Source organism: Theropithecus gelada, chromosome 1 (genome assembly GCF_003255815.1).
Source record: "Theropithecus gelada isolate Dixy chromosome 1, Tgel_1.0, whole genome shotgun sequence".
Classification (NCBI taxonomy): domain Eukaryota; kingdom Metazoa; phylum Chordata; class Mammalia; order Primates; family Cercopithecidae; genus Theropithecus; species Theropithecus gelada.
In genome coordinates this window covers 72,904,652-72,924,945 of record NC_037668.1, presented here as the reverse complement: position 1 = coordinate 72,924,945, position 20,294 = coordinate 72,904,652, and the positions used below count along the sequence as shown (strand labels likewise).

At 52.4% G+C, this 20,294-nt stretch overlaps 3 protein-coding genes across 4 annotated transcripts in view; 2 read left to right on the top strand and 1 right to left on the bottom strand.

The window, feature by feature from the left end:
• ZSWIM5 (zinc finger SWIM-type containing 5) overlaps nucleotides 1-5,738 on the top strand; it is a 196,757-nt gene extending 191,019 nt beyond the window's left edge. Inside the window, exons 12-14 of the mRNA XM_025401944.1 lie at nucleotides 1,357-1,520; nucleotides 2,000-2,081; nucleotides 2,814-5,738. Coding sequence (XP_025257729.1) covers nucleotides 1,357-1,520; nucleotides 2,000-2,081; nucleotides 2,814-3,676 — 1,109 coding nt within the window. The 3' untranslated portion in view covers nucleotides 3,677-5,738. The remainder of the gene's footprint in view (nucleotides 1-1,356; nucleotides 1,521-1,999; nucleotides 2,082-2,813) is intronic.
• An 820-nt stretch (nucleotides 5,739-6,558) lies between these two features.
• UROD (uroporphyrinogen decarboxylase) lies at nucleotides 6,559-9,985 on the bottom strand. Of its 2 annotated transcripts, none has more exons than XM_025382040.1 (10): nucleotides 9,830-9,985; nucleotides 9,100-9,212; nucleotides 8,904-8,983; nucleotides 8,765-8,827; nucleotides 8,330-8,527; nucleotides 8,046-8,207; nucleotides 7,545-7,682; nucleotides 7,293-7,393; nucleotides 7,131-7,197; nucleotides 6,559-6,795 (listed from the first exon to the last, which is right to left on the bottom strand). In XM_025382040.1, the coding sequence occupies exons 1-10, from the start codon at nucleotides 9,847-9,849 to the stop codon at nucleotides 6,634-6,636; spliced, it is 1,104 nt and encodes a 367-aa protein (XP_025237825.1). In that variant the 5' UTR covers nucleotides 9,850-9,985; the 3' UTR covers nucleotides 6,559-6,633. The 2 variants fall into 2 exon arrangements, with proteins under 2 accessions (XP_025237825.1, XP_025237834.1); XM_025382049.1 differs by having other exon boundaries at nucleotides 6,559-6,792; nucleotides 9,830-9,974.
• A 520-nt stretch (nucleotides 9,986-10,505) lies between these two features.
• Nucleotides 10,506-19,561, top strand: HECTD3 (HECT domain E3 ubiquitin protein ligase 3). Its single transcript, XM_025382029.1, has 21 exons — nucleotides 10,506-11,279; nucleotides 11,462-11,622; nucleotides 11,884-11,976; nucleotides 12,056-12,191; nucleotides 12,494-12,609; nucleotides 12,695-12,808; nucleotides 12,951-13,033; nucleotides 13,473-13,638; nucleotides 13,859-13,940; nucleotides 14,576-14,758; nucleotides 14,900-14,952; nucleotides 15,114-15,178; nucleotides 15,334-15,437; nucleotides 15,990-16,109; nucleotides 16,223-16,312; nucleotides 17,300-17,506; nucleotides 17,728-17,857; nucleotides 17,976-18,050; nucleotides 18,174-18,255; nucleotides 18,370-18,441; nucleotides 18,535-19,561. The coding sequence occupies exons 1-21, from the start codon at nucleotides 10,911-10,913 to the stop codon at nucleotides 18,617-18,619; spliced, it is 2,586 nt and encodes an 861-aa protein (XP_025237814.1). The 5' UTR covers nucleotides 10,506-10,910; the 3' UTR covers nucleotides 18,620-19,561.
• Nucleotides 19,562-20,294: the final 733 nt, after the last annotated feature.

The window sequence follows — 20,294 nt, the reverse complement described above, 5'->3', positions numbered from 1 at the left end:
AAAAAAAAAAAAAAAAAAATACAAAAAACTAGCTGGGCGAGGTGGCGGGGGCCTGTAGTCCCAGCTACTTGGGAGGCTGAGGCAGGAGAATGGCGTGAACCTGAGAGGCGGAGCTTGCAGTGAGCTGAGATCCAGCCACTGCACTCCAGCCTGGGCGACAGAGCAAGACTCCGTCTCAAAAAAAAAAAAGACATTTGCATAAATATTCCTGGAGATTTTCTATTCATATATATTTACACACACTATGTATCTTTTTTATAAAAATAGAATCATAGAATATTATAAATTATTTATAATTCTCACAACAATCCTAAAGGTTATTGTTTCCATTTTATAGATGAAGTTATTGAACTCTTTCCTTTTTTTTTTTTTTTTTTTTGAGACAGAGTCTCACTGTGTCACCCAGGCTGGAGTGCAGTGGCCCAATCTTGGCTCACTGCAACCTCCGCCTCCCAGGTTCAAGTCATTCTCCTGCCTCAGCCTCCTGAGTAGCTGGGACTACAGGCGCATGCCACCATGCCTGACTAATTTTTGTATTTTTTTTAGTAGAGACAGGGTTTCACCATTTGGCCAGGCTGGTCTCGAACTCCTGACCTCAAGTGATTCACCCACCTCAGCCTCACAAAGTGCTGGGATTACAGGCAAGAACCACTGCGCCCAACCTGAAGTCATTAAACTCTTAAATGGCTGAACCAGGTTCAGTCCCCAGTGTGTTTTATTCCAAAGCCTATAGTCATACCGCCATTCCTCCTCTTTGACTTTATCAGCAGTTACAAAGCAAAACATAAGGCCTACTTTTTGTTCTATCTTTACTTAACATGTTTGTCCTTTATAAGATGTAGCAGTCTTTCATACACTACTGCCTTCATCCAGCAACCTTCACTTCATATGATGTTATATTCCTTAACTCTTTGTGCTTTGTATAGAATCCCTGCCTATTGAATAAGAAGTGGTGGCGCTGCTTTTTTGCTCCAGGGAGCTGTAGTGAGAAGTCGACAGTGGGACTGGCATTCTTTTTTGGCAGTAATGTGGCTTTCTGTCTACTGTATAGCTCTGGAAATTCAAGTGTTCAAGAAAATTATTTCTGGTACTTAAAGATCCTGAGGGCAGAGGGTATTCAGTAGAGACAGATGAAAAGGTGGAGAGAATAGGACTTACATGGGGTCTGGGGAAGGGAGGAGCCTCAAATGTGTTTAGTGGAGACAGCTTGATAACCCAGAAGGGGCGGTAGCATTCAGAAGCATTCAATGAATTAATAGCAGCCATTTCAACCACCTGTTGAACTACCTGTTGCAATCAGCTGACTGTTTAGTAAAACATTAAAATAGACCCTGCCCCTGCTCTTGGCATCTATAGGAGACACTTTGAGACTCCGAACAATTCTGGAAGCAATACAGAAGCACATTCATTCTTCCTCCCTCATCTTCAAACTGGCCCAAGATGCATTCAAGATTGCTACTCCCACTGACAGTAGTACTGACAGCACCCTGCTCAACGTTGCCCTGGAACTTGGGTTACAGGTATGGAAGAAGAGTGGGCCATCCTCAGTTTAGACTTCTGGCCTAGTGACACTTGGGAGAAGGTAAGATCTCTGGGAGACTGGGCATAGGCCAAGTCTGGCTCTTTCTTTGTGCCCAGAACACAAGTTCTAGACAAGGGAAAAGGCAAGGATTTCATAAATTGGGCTCCACTTTCAAGTTAAGGCCAGAAGCAAGATACAGCTTTAGGCTCCATGGGGTCCCTGTCTTCTGTCTACCTCCCCATTTCTGCAAGTCAAGTAAGGTATGATAATAAGGACTTTGCTGCACATCATCAGAGAAGCCTCCTATCTGATTGGTGGGAGAGCTAGGAAAGAAATTAAACTGTATTTTATATTTATCAAGGGAGAGACCACTGTTTAAAGCACCAGAAAATATTTGTTGCATAAATGAATGGCAAGGGGAGGGAGAGGTCACAACAGTTAGGCATAGCCCACTGGAAAGGCCTCTTTTGTGCCCAGGTGATGCGGATGACCTTATCAACCCTTAACTGGAGACGCAGGGAGATGGTACGATGGTTGGTGACCTGTGCTACAGAAGTGGGTGAGTCTCCCACCTCCCTCTACTCCCAGCGGAAAGGGGTTTCTAGGCCCTACTCTTGGGACAGGACAGTGAATCCTTAGAGCTCTCATATTCCTATTCCTGATGGCCTAAGAAAGGATGGGGCTGCTGGTAGGAGAAGGTGGCCTCTGTTCAGCCAGCCCAAGCCCTGTCCTCATTGCTTGAACCATATCCTGATGTCAGCAGCACTTGATTCTCTCATCAGAGACATGTCTAAGAGAATGAATTTTCAGTTGTTACTCAAGTGCTCCCTTGGGAGGTAGTGGGCCCAGTGGTTTGGTCCCCATCCCTGTCCATGCTTGTGAAAAACCCCAGACAACTTGGAGGCTCAGGACCCTTTCTAAAGCCCAAAGCCCCAGCACAAGACTCTACCCTGAGAGGCCCCACTTCAGCTAGAACCCCTGGCAGATCTGCAACCCATGCCTCAGGGCAAGCAAACCCCAGGCTGTACTGTCCCGTCCTTGTGAGGGGTCAAGAGCATCTGCAGAAACCTTCAACCCTCTAACCTGGGGAAAGAAGGGATAGAAAGAGACCCCAAACAGGGTCTGGCCATCTGGGATGCTCCCCTTGCCCTGGTTTGCCTCATATCATCTCAGGGTTGCTGAGGAGGGAGAACTCATCGCTGCAGGCCAAGTTCAAACCCCAAATGGTAATCTCGGTAGACCTGAATCAGGACCCAGATGGCCACGGCTGAGCTCAGGCTCTCCCTGACAGGTGTGCGGGCCCTGGTGAGCATCTTGCAGAGCTGGTACACACTCTTCACCCCTACTGAGGCTACTAGTATTGTAGCTGCCACAGCCGTATCCCACACCACTATCCTGCGCCTCAGTCTTGACTATCCACAGCGGGAGGAACTGGCTAGCTGTGCTCGCACGCTGGCCCTACAGTGTGCTATGAAGGATCCACAGAGCTGTGCCCTGTCAGCCCTTACCCTCTGTGAGAAAGACCACATCGCCTTTGAGGCAGCCTATCAGATTGCCATTGATGCTGCTGCTGGTGGCATGACCCATTCGCAGCTGTTCACCATCGCCCGCTACATGGAGCTCCGTGGCTACCCGCTCCGTGCCTTCAAGCTGGCCTCACTGGCCATGAGCCATCTTAACCTGGCCTACAACCAGGATACTCATCCCGCCATCAATGATGTGCTCTGGGCTTGTGCTCTCAGCCACTCTCTGGGCAAGAATGAGCTGGCAGCTCTCATCCCCCTGGTGGTGAAGAGTGTGCACTGTGCCACAGTGCTTTCAGACATCTTACGACGCTGCACAGTGACTGCACCTGGCCTGGCCGGCATCCCAGGCCGCCGCAGCTCTGGAAAGCTCATGTCCACTGACAAAGCTCCATTGCGCCAGTTGTTGGATGCCACCATCAATGCCTATATCAACACTACACACTCACGCCTAACACACATCAGCCCTCGCCACTATGGAGAGTTCATTGAGTTTCTAAGCAAGGCTCGGGAGACCTTCCTGCTGCCCCAGGATGGCCACCTGCAATTTGCCCAGTTCATCGACAACCTCAAACAGATCTACAAAGGCAAGAAAAAACTGATGCTGCTGGTGCGAGAGCGCTTTGGCTGAGAGAGCAGATAGCTCACCGCCAGGGCAGCCTGGGTTCCCAGGTAGTATCACGTCAGGCCAAGGACACTGAAACATTTGTCCACCCTGAGAGGACTCTGAGCACCTGTGGCTGAGGCCAAAGGACCACAGGGCTAAGGATGGGGAAAGTCTAACTCTAGTTGATATGCCTACCTTGGCAAGCTTCTCACTACAGCCTACTGTTCATGGAGGAGCTGGGCCCTGCAGATCGACCAGAAACCCCACAACATGCCACCTCATGCCCCTGTATCCAGCGTGTCCTGAGCATTGGCCCTGTCTCCCTTGGCAAACACAGAACACTGTTCCGTCTCAGGGATTGCTTAACCAGAGAAACAAACACATCTATGGGACTGTAAATACTATAGTATATGTGTTGCTAATTATTGTAAACTTACAACTATTTATAATTGTGGTTTTGATTTGATGGGCACTTGAAGTAGCTGTGGGTAGGAGGATATGCTTATTTTCTGAGGAGACTCACAACCATTTCTCAGGTTTCCCTTGCAGAGTGTATGCTGGTAGCAGTGGAAGAGTGGGGGTGCCAAGGAGAAAAATGGCCAGTTAGAATCAATCCCAAGTCTAGTCTATGCAGAATCCACCACCTACAGACAGGGCATTTATAGCCCAGTAGTGAGTGAGGGACAGAGGCCAGGACTGGACTTAGACTTTTGCCTCACAAAACTATGAGGACATTGAAGCTCCTGCCTCACACAGCTTCTTCAGGAGCCTGCTGAACGCCTGAGAAACAAGTGCAGGGAGAAGATGAAGGTCTGGGAAGCTGCTGAGTTCATAATATTCATCTACTGTGGTCACCTTTGTATTAGAGAGTGTGTGGTTTCATCTATAATCGTGTGTGTGTATCTGTATGGCTAAGTACATGTGTCTATGTGCATAGATATATCTGTGCATGCCTGTCTGTATGTGCACATATATATTTATGTGTATGTGTCAGTTCTATGGCTGTGTACCTGTGTGAATATGTGCACACTGGACTGGGTTTCTACCTGAGGATATACACATTTTGCATACATGTGAGGATGCACATCTATGTGCAAATGCACTGTGCATATTTAGTGTGTATGTGTATCTGGGCACACATGAGTGCATGTGTATAAACATGTTTGTATCTGTGTGTATGCTTGTTATCCATGCGCCCGTGTCTTTATATGTGTAACTGAGCATATTTCTACATGTAGGGATGTCTGTGTATTCATGTTTGAGGATCTGCATGAATGTGTCCTTCCTTTTTGCCAAATTTCTCTTTCCTGTTCCTCTTAAATCTCTCTCACCAGCTAAACGTTTGTTCCCCATCTCTGTGCCTCCTCTATTCATTCTCTCACCAAACAAGCTTCTAAGCACCAATCTCCCTCTGCCATCAGATTGGCTGCTTTAGCTCCACAGTTCTCTTCTCACCCCATACTTGCTTTCTTCCCCTGCCTTTCTACCTCAAGCTTCCTCTGCCTGCTTTTGTCACAGTCTCATTGCTCGCTGACTTGGAGGCTAGGGCTGGTCTGCTCTTAGCCTCTCCCTTCCTAATTTCTAGCCCTAGTGGGCAGCCCTGTCTTAGCCCTGGCTGACCTCCACAGTGTATCATGTTCCTGCTACCTTCCTGACCTCTATGCTCGGCCTGGAATTGTTACAGGAGGTAGCAAAGGCATTCAGAAGAGTCAGTTGGATACCAGTGTCTGGTGTTTACTGTTTCATATCTTAGTTCCTGAGTTAGGGGTGGGGTGTGATAGGGAAGGGGTGGTATAGCTAGAATGTGAACTAAGAACTTCTCCATCTGCTTTACTTTTTCTTTGACAAACTGTCACTTTTTTTACTCCAAACTGACGGAAGAAGTTGTATTTGCCGTTTGTGGCTACTCAAGTCTTACTGTCCAGCCAAGGGCCCCTACGTCTCAGCCCAATGGGTTGGTTAAAAAAAAGAGAGAAGCCACTCTCATTCTGTATCACAGTTGCCCTTTTTTAGCAAGTGTGTGAACTCACAGTGCTTTTCTATGAATAAATCATGGATCACATAAACGATCATTTTTCTAAAAGCAGAAATTGTGTTCCTTCATTAAATGAAACCCATCTCTACCTTCTGCATTGCCCTGGCTGGGCCGGGGAGCTGGTTCAGCCTACAGCACAGTGGGCTCCTAGTGGTCCAAGGAGATGCAGAATGACAGATAAAGAATTTCTTGCCATACCAGACCCTTCTCCAGAGCTTACAGACACCTCATAGCCTTGTCCTGGGAAGCAGGTACCACCAGGAAGGGTGGAAACACCAAGATCTTGAGAAAATTAAAGGGGATGCTCAGAAAATAATATAAAGCAACCTTGAGTGCCAGAGGGTCTTTTGGTTTCAGAGGACTTCTTGCCTTGATGATGGACTTGTCTATAGCTCTAATCCTAAGCAACCTAGCTCTGAGCTTTGATGTCCTCCCTATATTTTGGTGTCAAAGCTGAGGGTCCCTCAGCTTCTCCTTGCTCACCTAGACTCCATCTTCTTCCCCATGCCTCTCTGAAGTATTCTAACCCCTTCTGTGCCCCTTTTTGATGTATTATACTTCCCTTCCTCCCCAGACATAAAGCCCTATCAATTTAGCCTTTGTATACTGTGAGGACCCCACCCATTTTTCTGCAAATGTCACAACCTGAACTGCTACGAAAGCTCTACCTTACCCCATGTAGTTCTGGGACTTAGGTATCTAAGAGTAAGATAGGAGTGAGAATCCTTAAGTGCTCTGGTACATATTCAGTGATACCTAACCCCTATGACTTGTGAAGAGGACATAGAGAGGGTTCCCAGGGAAGGAGCAGAAGCTAAGTAAGAACTGAGGATATGGGCACACATCTTTCACAAACAAAACTACACAACAGTTCAACTCTGAAACTTTTATTGTCCTGGAAATGATCAATCATCTGTTAGTGGTACTTGAGGGTAAAGGTGTACACTCAGTTCTGTCGAAGCAGACGTGAGTGTTTATGCACAGCATCCACAAAGGCACCCACATGTTCTGGGTCCATGTCAGGATAAAGCCCATGGCCCAGGTTGGCAATGTAGCGCTGTGGCCCAAAGTCATCCAGCATCTGCTTCACCAGCTGCCCAATCTCCTCCTGGGGGACCAACAGGGCACTGGCTACAGGAGGACCAGCAAGCTTCTGTCCTCCCTACATATACTAGTGACAAACACATATGTAGGTATGCTTCTACTCAGTGTTAACTCATTCAGTCATTCAATAAAATTTATCAGATCCCTAGTCTGGACATGAAGCATAAATACAAATGAACAACAGCAACAAAAAGTCCGGTCTTCCTAGGGCTTATGTTGTACATACAGAGTAGAAGAGAAGGACAGACAGACATTTAAAAAAGAAAAGCACACAGAATAATACAACCACAGCCACAGGAGTGCACAGTAACAGATACACAGAGGGGCCCTGTCTGTTACCTCAGATGCATACAGGGCACAGGGGTCCAGGTTGCCCTGCAATGTCACCGTCTTCCCCACACACTCCCTGGAAGCAAAGCCAGCGCCACGTTCTGGTAACTGCATACATGGCAGCTCCACACCCCCACCTCAACCTCAAGGCCTCACCCTTCCATAGCTTACCGGGCTTTCTTTGGGGCCACTGTCCAGTCAAGCCCAACCACCTCATAGCCAGCTTGGGACAGCTCCTCCAGGGCAAAATGCCCATCCTTAGCAAAGATGATCTGGAAAAAAAGCAGATCTTAGGCTACAGAGGGCCTTGCTAATCTTTCTTGACTGTACTTCTGCTGCCCTCCAGTGGTCACTCCAGTCCATGCAGGACTTAGCCTGAAAGCTCCACAGGCCCACCTTCACTCAACCCATCCCAATCCTCACCATGGGCACTGGTGCCAGGCCTGCCTCCCGCAACCTGGCCTTCACTCGCTTGGCCACATCACGGATGTAGGGCAGTGCAAACTTGTTGAAGAGCTGTGGGCCAAGATGCCCTGCATGGGACTCAAACAGCTGCAATGCCTAGTTAGGGTATGGTGAAGACAAACATGTAACAAAGAGGAAGCTCCCCCCACATACAAAATCCACCTCAATTTTCCCCAAATGACTTCAATCCCTGATACTGCCTGACCCTATAAATCCAGTAATTAAAAAAAAAAAAGTTTTACTTTCTCCAGATCCCAGCACTAGCTTTGGTCTCTGAATACTCAGAGCATTAAGCCCCACCGCCAGTGTCAGGATGGGCTTGGCTGCTCAGCTAGATCACTGGAGGCCAAGGTTCTTTCATCCCTGGCATTAAGACCCCTGCCCTCTCAGGTTTAGGACACTTGCTTCTCGTCCTTACAGACCAAATCTCAGCCTATTTCTCTCTCTCTCTGGACTCACCTGGGCACCAGCCACCACTTGTCCTACCAGATATGGGACCAGAGCATCAGTGAGGATGCGAAGCAGCTGGTGACTAGCCTGAGGTCTCTGATAGAGCCAGCGCTTGGCCTGAGCCATGGTGCTTGAGCCACCACCCTCAACCATGTATGTCATCAGGGTCCACTACAGAAGGATAGAAAGATGGTGTCACATGTACAGAAGCCAGACTGACCCTTCCTTTGTCTACCCCAGACCTGCCAGAGTGATTTTCCCGCACCGCCAGTCCCTGCCCTGTCCCACATTACTGGGGCACCAGCAAAGCCAATCAGCGGCACACGTCCAGCCAGTCGTTGTCGGGTAAGGGTGATGGCTTGGAACACATAGCCTAGCTCAGAGGCTACCACTGCTGGATCCCGTAGGCGTTCTAGGTCCTGCTCTTCTCTTAGTGGCTCTGGGAAGCTGGGTCCTTTGCCAGGTACCATGGTCACCTCCATGCCCAGTGCCTGGAGGGGGAGAAAACATCTGGGTTCCCAAAATGGAATCCAGGAGGAAAGGTTCTGTTCAGCTCATTCCAGAAGGAAGGAAAAGGAGAATAAAACTGCCAAACTCCATCTCTTTCAACCTTAGTTTTTCCCTCGATCCAGTTAGGATAAGTGCTTATTGTAAACCTTGACTGGACTGATAGAAGGATTTTCAAGGGGTCCTTGGATTATATTCCAGGATCAGATTTGAGTAGGTACCTGGGGTACAACAAGGATGTCGGAGAAAATGATGGCAGCATCCAGAGGGAAGCGACGCAGTGGCTGTAGGAAACAGGAGACGGGTTGCTAGGTGGCAGACTGAAGGCATAAATCTTTCCCTCTTTTGTGCACCCCTCACCTGCAGAGTCAGTTCACAGCAGGCCTCAGGAGAGCGACAAGTGCTGAAAAAGTCCTGGGCAGCCCGGGTTTCCCTAAACTCTGCATACAGAGGGAAGACGGGGCTCAGCCTTGAGGCCCTCCAGAGCCCTCCCCTGCCCCTTGAAAACTTTTCGCCTTCCGGAGTTTTATCTAGATTTCCAGGGCCTGACTCTTACCTGGTAAGTAACGGCCTGCCTGGCGCATGCACCAAACGGGAGTGTAGTCTGTTTCCTCTCCCCAGGCTGCTCGCAGGAATGTGTCATTCTTCAGCTCCGGAAAACCCTGAGGTCTAGCGATCAGGTGGGGGTAGGGGTAGGTGTCAGTATGCTAGGCTGGAGGTTGGGTAAAGTGCGGATTCATAAGGCTGATTTAGTCGAGGACCGCTATCTACCTCCTCCAGGCCAGCTCCCAAACCCTGGCTTTCCGCCCGTTCCGCCTCCTCTCTGCCTATCAGGTGGTGCACAAACTCTAGAAGGGCCCGCCCTGGGGCCTCTTCCCTCCACTTAGTCCCTACTCTCCCAAGCTCGAAGCAACTAGAGGGACTAGGGGGAGGGAATGAAGGCCCAGGAAGGATAGTTTGGGGGTCTTCGGACTATGGAGTCTCAGAAACGGGAATGTCACTGGGCTGGTTCAGAGGCTGAGAGATCCCCAGGCTGGGGGATAAAGAGGGATGAGAGTTGATGGTCCCAGAATAGAGATCCTGGTTGGAAATCCTGAGGCATCCCTTGAATTAAGGCCCCTGGGATGAACGTCTCAAAAATCCATGGTTTTAGGATTCAGGATCCCAGCTAACAGAGTCCAGGTTGGGAGATCTCCAAGGTGGGGAAAGGGGAGTACAGGGATAGCGTCCTGAGTTGGAAGACTCAGAAGCTCAACTAGCCACACCGCGTGCTCTAGAGAACTCACCCCAACCCGTTCGCTTCCATGGTCAGCTGTCTGTAACTGCGAGCTCAATCCGCAACTTAACCTGAATGTGAGCCTGCCCCCACCCCGTCCAGGCTCCGCCCCTTTCTGTAGGGAATCAAGGGCGTCGCCATGTTGAAGATCACATGATCAGACTCCCGCGACAGCTCCAGGGCTGCCCTGGCTGCTGCCCGTAGGACCCCTACCTTTTTTCACCGTAAAGTCCGCTGTAGCGACGCAACAACAAACGCTCAAAAGAGAACTCCGCTGTAACTGTATGTTACGGTGACATGAGGAATTTGTTCTCATCTGACGGTCTGGGTATCCGGAGGCTTGGCTCAAGTACCACTCATGATTCTAATAGTCTTATTCAGCCAGGCATACTGAGGATGATGGAACCAGGCTGCACAGGAAACTGAAATCGTCGTATACTTATATTACCTACTAAGAGCCTGGACCTACAGTAGGTGTAGAGGTTAGCTCTGCTCAAGACAGTCCCGGTGTTTAAGAAGCTATAAGACTGGGAAAACAGAAATCAGTAATCACATTAAAATGAATAACGATTACCAGTGTCCTTGGGATTAGGAGTGACAAACAGAACCCGAAAGACTCAAGACTCCTGTCAGTGGCAGGGGAAGGAGCCATTGTCTCAAACATTTTAGTCACACCACCTATAGGATAGGGAGTCCAGCAAATTCGTTGGGAGTGGGAGGAAAAAGAGAAGGCCGAAGAACCAGAAAAATTTTGGCAATGATCCAGGCCAGATAGAACGGTTATTGAATGAGGGTAGTAGCAGTAGAGATAAAATGGTAGTAGCAAGGAAATGGAGAGAAGGAGATTGATCAGGTAGAAATCACCAATCTTGGGTTTGGTCGGCTGGGTTAGGGTGGCACAGAGGTAGGTAATATGATTGAGTGTAGGAGTACACAGTGCAATACGGTGAGTGCTGGGTGCGCTTAGTCCAGAACATACGGCGAAGGCTGGCCAAAGGCGGGGCAGGGCGTGGTGGGAAGCTCCGTCCGCGGTCGCGCCAGCTGTTCACGGGGTAGGATCGCCCTTAGGCGCTCACCTCCGCCACTTAGCCATGGCGGGTCCTGGCCCGGGCGCGGTGCTGGAGTCCCCGCGGCAGCTGCTGGGCCGCGTGCGCTTCTTGGCGGAGGCAGCGCGGAGCCTCCGCGCTGGGCGGCCGCTGCCGGCAGCGCTGGCTTTCGTGCCGCAAGAGGTGCTCTACAAGCTTTACAAGGACCCGGCGGGACCGTCGCGCGTGCTCCTGCCCGTGTGGGAGGCAGAGGGCCTGGGGTTGCGTGTGGGCGCCGCAGGCCCAGCCCCCGGTACCGGCTCCGGGCCCCTCCGCGCCGCCCGCGACAGCATCGAGCTCCGGCGCGGCGCCTGCGTGCGCACCACGGGCGAGGAGCTGTGCAACGGCCACGGGCTCTGGGTGAAGCTGACAAAGGTGAGCTCTTCCCCGCCCAGGACCAGGTAAAAGACCCCCGGGGCCAGAGAAACCTCTGGCTGTTTCCCTTTTCTCTCCTGTATTGAGTTGGCATTGCGTTCGGTGCCCTTTGCCCTGGGCTGGGTAGGACAGGCGGCTGGGCAGTTCCCTGACGCCTGTCCCCATCCGGCGCGTCCCGGCAGGAGCAGCTGGCAGAGCACCTGGGCGACTGCGGGCTGCAGGAAGGCTGGCTGCTGGTGTGCCGCCCGGCGGAGGGCGGAGCCCGCCTGGTACCCATCGACACTCCCAACCACCTCCAGCGGCAGCAGCAGCTCTTTGGCGTGGATTATCGGCCGGTGCTCAGGTCCTGCACTTGAAGGAGCGGGGCTTGCTGTCCGAAGGCCAGGCCAGGAGGGCTTGGGAACACTTCAGCCACACCCTGGGGTGGGTGGGATACTGGAGCAGAGGCAGGGTTAAGAACAGGAAGGGGCGAGACATGAAGGGGGCTCGGGTGGGGCGTCTGGAGACCGGGAGATAGAGCCCAGGAGAAGGCTACACGGCATGGAGGTAGTGTCCTGCTGCCCGCTGATGTCTCCCTTTCCCACTCCCTACTCTGTGCCCACAGGTGGGAACAGGTGGTGGACCTGACATACTCACATCGCCTGGGATCGAGACCTCAGCCGGCAGAGGCATACGCAGAAGCTGTACAAAGGCTACTGTGAGTGAGCTGGAATGGGGTGGGGAGGAAGGAGCTCTGCGTCTGGGCCCAGTCTAATTAGGGGCTTGGGGTTGCTTAGCTATGTACCCCCGACATGGACCTACGAGTGCGACGAGGACCTGATCCACTTCTTGTATGACCACCTGGGCAAGGAGGATGAGAACCTGGGTAGCGTGAAGCAGTATGTGGAGAGCATAGACGTTTCCTCCTACACGGTGGGTGCTGGGGCTCCTCCCACCCCAGGCAAGATATAGTCACACCCCTCAAGGCTAGATCCAGAAAGAACCCCCACCTCCAGGCCAGGACCAAAACAGGGTCCCCACGGGCCACACTCACTTCAGCTCCCCATCTTGGAAGTCTGTAGGAACCCCTACATACCCAGCGGCCCCCTATCCCATACCAGGTGCCCATTAGCCCAGCTTCACTCTGCTTTCTCTCTGGTCCTCCTGGTCCAGAGCACAAGCCCAGCTCAGGGAGGGAGGGTAACTACTGACTCCACCTCTCTGCCCCTCCCCAGGAGGAGTTCAATGTATCCTGCCTGACAGACAGCAATGCCGATACCTACTGGGAGAGCGATGGGTCCCAGTGCCAGCACTGGGTACGGCTTACCATGAAGAAGGGCACCATTGTCAAGTAAGTAGGCTCTGGGCAGGACAGAATGGGTGAGCCACATTCCTGTGGGTTCACAAAGACTCATGTTCACACTCTGACCTTTCAGGAAGCTGCTACTTACAGTAGATACCACAGATGACAACTTTATGCCAAAGCGGGTGGTGGTCTATGGGGGCGAAGGGGACAACCTGAAGAAGCTGAGTGACGTGAGCATTGACGAGTGAGCACACTGGCCTGGGGAGGGAAGTAGGGTGTGTTCCAAGCCTAGCCCAGCTTGGAAGCCTAAGTTTGAGTGAGACTCCAGCAGTCTCTGAAGGCCTGAGGCAGGAGGTATCCGAAGTGCCTCACACTCGTCTCCTCAGGACCTTGATTGGTGATGTCTGTGTCCTGGAGGACATGACTGTCCACCTCCCGATCATCGAGATCCGCATCGTGGAGTGCCGAGGTGAGGCTTAAGGCTCTAAGGAGGGAAAGAGAGCCTGATGTGGAGATGGGGAAGACAGACAGTGAGTGTGGAGAGAAGAGGATAGGCTTGGAGTTGGGGTGAAGGTGATGCTGAACTAACTCTGAGATTTGGAGCTTTGGGGCCTGAGCAGCTGGGATGTGCCAGGTATAGGCCTGCCTTAAAGCCATACAGGTGGTTGGGCTCACCTGGAAAAGGAACTGAGTTGGGACCCTCAGGCATGCCAGCATTATAGTGGAAGACGGAGGAATCAGCAGGAATAGATAAATCAGAGTCAGGTGATAGAAGGTGATCCCGAAGGTCCCAAGTTTCTAGGGTTAAGGGTGACAAAAGGCTGAGCGTTCAAGGAGCCATTCCCAGGTGTGAGGGCCGAGGAGCCAGCAGGTGCCGTAAATGACCTCACTCTGACCCCTTTCCCCAGATGATGGGATTGATGTTCGTCTCCGAGGGGTCAAGATCAAGTCCTCTAGACAGCGGGAACTAGGGTTGAATGCAGACCTGTTCCAGCCGACTAGTCTGGTGCGATACCCACGCCTGGAAGGCACCGACCCTGAAGTACTGTACCGCAGAGCTGTCCTCCTGCAGAGGTGGCTGTGGTCCTGGACCTGTGGGCCCTTCCCTTCCCCCAGCATTGAGCCTTGTGTGTCTGCATGGAGGAGGTTCCCAAGGTCTCATAGTATAAGCTGTTCAAGGGTCAGAGAAGCCCCCAGGTCCTGCCTTCTCCTGTCCCTGTATGTTGGGGAGTTGGGGGTCTTAAATGTATGCCAAACTCTTTAGCTGCAGTCAGTCTTTACCCACCCATGCCAGATTCATCAAGATCCTCGATAGTGTCTTGCACCACCTGGTACCTGCCTGGGACCACACACTGGGCACCTTCAGTGAGATTAAGGTGAGCCGTCCCACCCAGTGCTGGTCTCGGCAGTGCGTCCCCCTTCCTGCTCATGTAGTTGTTCATGCCTTAGCAGAGTTCCTGAAACCTGCTCTAGGGCAAGACCTTTGCTGGGTCTGGGAACACAGGAAGAAGGCCAGAACAGATGGTCCAAATTTAGTGTTTGGGAGGCTGCTGCCCAGATGAGTGTGTGGAACACCCAAGGGCTATTGACAGCACAGGCAGGGCAGGTTGCGTGAAAGGTACATACCGGGAGTTAACAGCAGCTCAAGATGACTTGAGAAAAGTGTACAGGTAGGTGTGAGTATGACAGAGGGATGAGGGTGGGAGGATGTGGGCAGGAGGCAGGCCCTGGTTGCAGAGGGCCCTGTGGGCCAGGCTGTGAAGCAAGGACTTTGTCCCAGGATAGTGGAGCTATTGGAAAAGTAAGTAAGGTAATGACAGTATTAGAATTTTTTTGTTTTAGAAAGCTCTCCCTGGTGGCTGAACTAAGGAAGGGACTGGAGACAAGGACAGGAATGGACTAGACTTGAACTAAAATGGTGGAATTGGATACAGGCAGAGAGGAAAGTTCCAGGACCTGGACAGAGGCTGACTGCCCACTCATTCCTGCTCTGGCCACTTCTCCTCACTAGCAAGTGAAGCAGTTCCTACTGCTGTCCCGCCAGCGGCCTGGCCTGGTGGCTCAGTGCCTGCGTGACTCAGAGAGCAGCAAGCCCAGCTTCATGCCACGCCTATACATCAACCGCCGCCTTGCCATGGAACACCGTGCCTGCCCCTCTCGAGACCCTGCCTGCAAGAATGCAGTCTTCACACAGGTCTGCACCACCTAGGGTCAGGCTGAGATAGGATCAGTGAAGGGCCAAGGGGACTAGGCCAAGAGGAACCTGAACAAGTTCTTGGGGCGAGTATGGGGCCAGGTCTTGCTTTCCTGTGACTCCTTTCCTCCTTGCCCCCAGGTATATGAAGGCCTCAAGCCCTCTGACAAATATGAAAAGCCCCTGGACTACAGGTATGGCATGAGAGTGAGGGACTTACTCGGGACACCTGTGTGCACACACAACTCCTCGAGGCACCCCTCGCCATGACTGCTTTTCCTAGGTGCTCTCTGGGCTGATGAATTGTGCTGCACCTGGCCCCGCACGATGACAAATCTGCCCACGTTTTTTACAGGTGGCCCATGCGCTATGACCAGTGGTGGGAGTGTAAATTCATTGCAGAAGGCATCATTGACCAAGGTGAGGCCCTGAGGGAGGATCCCAAGGATCCTTCTTGCTGTCCTATTAAAGTGGTAGAGGCTTTTCACAAGCTAATGATGATGGGGGACCTATTCATTACCCCATTATGGGAGCTGGGCTCTTGAGTGCCCAGCTGAGGACATCTGTCATTTCAGGCGGTGGTTTCCGGGACAGCCTGGCAGATATGTCAGAAGAGCTGTGCCCTAGCTCAGCGGATACCCCCGTGCCTCTGCCCTTCTTTGTACGCACGGCCAACCAGGTAATCTCCGTTTCCATCTCTGCAGACCTCCCAGGTGCCAGCTTGAGCTAGAAAGGGGGCAGAGGAGGGGGCCGGGCGTGGTGGCTCACACCTGTAATCCTAGCACTTTGGGAGGCCAAGGCGGGCAGATCACAAGGTCAGGAGTTCAAGATCAGCCTGGCCGATGTAGTGAAACCCCATCTCTACTAAAAATACAAAAAAAATTAGCCGGGTGTGGTGGTACGTGCCTATAGTTCCAGCTACTTGGGAGGCTAAGGCAGGCGACTCGCTTGAACCTGGGAGGTGGAGGTTACAGTGAGCCGAGATCGTACCACTGCACTCCAGCCTGGGTGACACAGACTCTGTCTCAAAAAAAAAAAATAGAAATGGGGCAGAGGAGGGACTGAGTTGCTCAGGGCAACATCTGGGCAGACAGGGAGAGGAGGAGCCACTGTACATTTGAAGGGATCATTTAGTGGAAAATGTTCCCAGTGGAAAATGTTCAGGGAAGTCTTCGGGCCAGGAAAGTAGGGTATGTCTCATGCCACACTGACAGCTCTGTCTCTGGGGCAGGGCAATGGCACTGGTGAGGCCCGGGACATGTATGTGCCCAACCCCTCCTGCCGAGACTTTGCCAAGTATGAATGGATTGGACAGCTGATGGGGGCTGCCCTTCGGGGCAAGGAGTTCCTGGTGAGTAGCCTTATCCACACCCCCATCTGATCAGCCCTGGCCCCTGGGAGGAAAGGCCAGCCAAATCTGGGCAGCTCAGGGTGAGAAGACAGTAGGGAGTATTTGTCACACAGGTCCTGGCCCTGCCTGGTTTTGTGTGGAAGCAGCTTTCTGGCGAGGAGGTGAGCTGGAGCAAGGACTTCCCAGCTGTGGACTCTGTGCTGGTGAGTAGGGCCTGGAACCAGTGGTTCCTCTGCCTAGCCCCTAAAGGTTGGTCCTCCCTAAGGCTGTTCTGTACCGTGTTCTTTCGCCACACACAAGATCCCTCTCCAATCCATCCACTCCCATGGCTTCAACTACTGTCTGTAGACTTGTGACCCCTAAAATCCTGACCTCTAGCCCCAGCCTCTCCTAAGCCTGGGGCCATATATGTATCTGCACCCTCAACGTTTGCCCCAAGGTCACATCTCAGGCTCAATGTATTCTTTATCTTCTCCCAAGACTGCTCCCCTCTAGGGCTCCTGCCTCAAAAGGACACCATGTCCCACTCCTCCCCATCCCAAAGCCCACAGGGCCATCCTTCACCCCTTCTTCTCCCTCACCCCCACATTCTTAAGTCTGTCTCTGTAATCTGTCTGCTTTTCCTATCTCACTACTATCTCCCTGCCGGGTTGAGGACACCTTTCCTCCTGAGCTAATCACTTACTGAAAAGCTGGTGTCCCTGTCTCCGTTCTTACCCATTTGGTCTCCATGCAGCCAGAGTAATTCATTTCACTTTCCTTATTTAAACTCATTGGTGGCTCGGCCCTGGGCTTAGGATAGAATGCAGAAGCTGTAAAGGCCTTACATGAACTCTATATCTCCAGGCACTTGGTTCACATTCAGGCTCCAGCCAAATAGTTTCCTTAGGCCTTTTGCTCTTTCCAGCTTTCTCCAAGATGTTCTCTCCCCTAACTTCCCTTATAGCCCAGCCATTATTTGGGTCTCAGCTGAGACGCCATTTCCCACAGGATGCCTCCTCTGGCCTCCAAGGCTGGTTAGGTGTTGTCTTGATGCTTTTACAGCTCTTGTACTGACACCCTCATTCCCTGCTGCCTGCATGGTGACTGCCTTGCCTGGCTGTCTCTGCTTCCCTGTGAGCATCTTGTGAAAAGACAGGGACTGTCTCCACAGTGAAAAGGTTACTTCCCTGCCTCTCTCCAACCCCTAGGTGAAGCTCCTGGAAGTGATGGAAGGAATGGACAAGGAGACATTTGAGTTCAAGTTTGGGAAGGAACTAACATTCACCACTGTACTGAGTGACCAGCAGGTGGTGGAGCTGATCCCTGGGGGCGCAGGCATCATCGTGGGATATGGAGACCGTTCTCGTTTCATCCAGCTGGTCCAGAAGGCACGGCTAGAGGAGAGCAAGGAGCAGGTAGTACCCAGAGGCCAGTAGAACAGAGAGCTTTGGCCCCTTCTGAGCCCCAGGTCCTGGGACCCAGAGTGCAGCCTGTAGGCCACCAATACTCCAAGAACTCTGGCCCCCAGCATTCCTCGGTGCCACCTTTGTGCTGCTCAGAGGCTACAGTGATGCCCCTCAGTGTAAGGCAGGAGGTGTGACCTCTTCCCCAGCCAAGCCTTTTACCCACTCTCCAGGTGGCAGCTATGCAGGCAGGTCTGCTGAAGGTGGTGCCACAGGCTGTGCTGGACTTGCTGACCTGGCAAGAGTTGGAGAAGAAAGTGTGTGGGGATCCAGAGGTCACTGTGGATGCTCTGCGCAAGCTCAGTGAGTTCCCCAAGGCAAGGCAGGGCACGGCAGCACAGCACAGCACAGCACAGGGGTTGGGGCTCAAGGACTGGGCAAGATGAGACCCAAGAATGAGTGCTGGCCTTGTCTCCACCAGCCCGGTTTGAGGACTTCGAGCCATCTGACTCGCGGGTGCAGTATTTCTGGGAGGCACTGAACAACTTCACCAACGGTCAGTGGAGGAGGGCAGGGTGGCGCCTGGGTTTGGACTCTGTTGCTGGGATGCAGGGGCAGGGTAGAAGTTGTAGACCCTCCCTCACCATCCACGCGGGCACTGATTTCCTTCTCCCTCCAGAGGACCGGAGCCGCTTCCTGCGCTTTGTCACAGGCCGCAGCCGCCTGCCAGCACGAATCTACATCTATCCAGACAAGCTGGGGTGAGTGCTGGAGGGAGGCCCGAAGGTGCCACGGCCACTTGCTGTCCTCCCTCCCCACACACATACATGTGCCCCAACACATCTTCCTGACCTGTGGTCCCTCAATGCCCCTAGCTACGAGACCACAGACGCGCTGCCCGAGTCTTCCACCTGCTCCAGCACCCTCTTCCTGCCACACTATGCCAGGTGGGTTTTTTCCTAGGCTCAAGTTGGGGCCCAGGGGAGCCCCATCACCCCTGGTAGTGATGGATGGATCTGACCAAGTCCCCATTCCCACAGCGCTAAGGTATGCGAGGAGAAGCTCCGCTATGCGGCCTACAACTGCGTGGCCATCGACACCGACATGAGCCCTTGGGAGGAGTGAGGTGTGCGCAGGCTGCAGGACTGTCAGGACAGCACGTGTCCCTCTTGGCCTTGCCCAGGGCGAAGACACCTTCCCTGCCCTGGTTTGGCTGACGTGCTCAGCAAAACCCCGTGTGGCCCACTCCTGTGTGCAGTTGGCGTGCGGGCAGCTGGCGTGGTCAGGTGAACACTAGTGGCCCAGCCCCGCAGACCCACAAGCCCTACCCGTGCTGGGGCTTGCTTCCTGAGGTATTTCACCTCTTAAGAGGGAATCTTCCACAAGCCCAGCACAAGCTGCCAGGCCTGAGCTACTTGAAGGGGGCCATGTAGGTCCCCAACTCATGGACTTTGCCTCCATTTTCAGCTCCACCTTTTTTCTTCTATTTTCTCTCTGGCTTTCTTCAGCCATGACTCAAAACATAAAACACTGGAGGTTGGTGGAGGCCCCTCCCCAAGCAAGAAGCCTGGGATGGGCAGGGAGTGATAGCCAAACTCCTTGGTCACCTGCTCCAAGAAGGAAGCAGTAGCTGAGCCACCTGCCCTCGCATACTGCTCTTTTCCTCCTCTCCCTCCATACCAGAGATGTGGTGAGCTCTGTTCTTCTTCCAACCCAGTCTCAACACACAAAGTGCCACCAGCTTCCCTAACTCAGAACCCACATCCACTCAATGTGAACTCTTCACTACCAAGACCTCCCCATGTTCCTCACTTCTGCATCGCCTCCGGCCTGACTCCCTGTCTGCCCTTTCACCCCCAAGATTTTGCACAGGTTAAGGCCAGTTATGACCTTTTTGAAATCTGTAATAGCTCCCCTTTCCCCAACTCTAAAGCCTAGACCTTAAACCTGTTCCTAGAGCTATGCACACCCCTACCCGTTTACCATTCCTCCCTCAGGGCCTCCGTGACACTCCATGAAAAGAAGTTCTTGCATACCGGAAAGTTGAATAAATGGATGAGTTCATTCCTTCAGAATGTGTTTATTGGGCCCTGGGCTTAGGCACAGGGATCACAAAGAGAAATCGACTTTAGTGCCCTGCTTGGAGCCAAGAAGATGAATGTGAAGTGCAAGTAGAGGCTTCTCAGTGACAAACGTTGCACAGTTACACATCTGGGGCTGAGCAGGGACCTGGGACGTAAGGGCCCCACTGCCCAGAAAAGAGAAAACAAGCAAACAGGCTGGCCTGGCATTTTCTGGCACGGATATGGTGATTTGGAGGAAGGGAGTCCACTTCTGGAACCAAGCAAGCAGAAGAATTTGACATCATAGAAGACAGAGACCCGGGAGGGCTGACAGACCAGCCAGGTCAGGGTTGTTGACAGAAGTGGAGGCAGTAGCGTCTTTATTACCCTGCCCCCAACCCCGTGCAGTCTTTTTGTTTTTTGTTTGTTTGTTTGTTTGTTTGGGTCTCTGTTGCCTAGGCTCGTGTGCAGTGGTGGAATCACGGCTCACTCCAGCCTGGGCCTCCTGGGTTCCAGTGATCCTCCCACCTCAGCCTCCTGAGTAGCTGGGCCCACAGGTATGCCACCGCTTCCAGGTAATTTTTTGCAGAGATGGGGGGTCTCCCTATGTTGAGCAGGTGGTTCTTGAACTCCTGGCCTCAGGCATTCCTCCCACCTCAGCCTCCCAGAGTGCTAGGATTATAGGCCTGAGTAGTCTTCAAGAACAAGTACCTGGGGCCAGACACAGTGACTCACAC

Bases quoted from the DNA above. Each gene is read 5' to 3' on its own strand.
- UROD (XM_025382040.1), bottom strand. From the start codon at position 9,849: ATGGAAGCGAACGGGTTGGG. The intron at 8,528-8,764 runs GTACCTACTCAA...CTCCCCCTCCAG, and splicing joins ACATCCTTGTTGTACCCCAG to GCACTGGGCATGGAGGTGAC. The intron at 7,683-8,045 runs GTGAGTCCAGAG...TACCCTAACTAG, and splicing joins AAGTGGTGGCTGGTGCCCAG to GCATTGCAGCTGTTTGAGTC.
- HECTD3 (XM_025382029.1), top strand. From the start codon at position 10,911: ATGGCGGGTCCTGGCCCGGGCGCGGTGCTGGAGTCCCCGCGGCAGCTG. The intron at 15,438-15,989 runs GTAATCTCCGTT...TCTCTGGGGCAG, and splicing joins TTGTACGCACGGCCAACCAG to GGCAATGGCACTGGTGAGGC. The intron at 18,256-18,369 runs GTGAGTGCTGGA...CAATGCCCCTAG, and splicing joins ATCTATCCAGACAAGCTGGG to CTACGAGACCACAGACGCGC.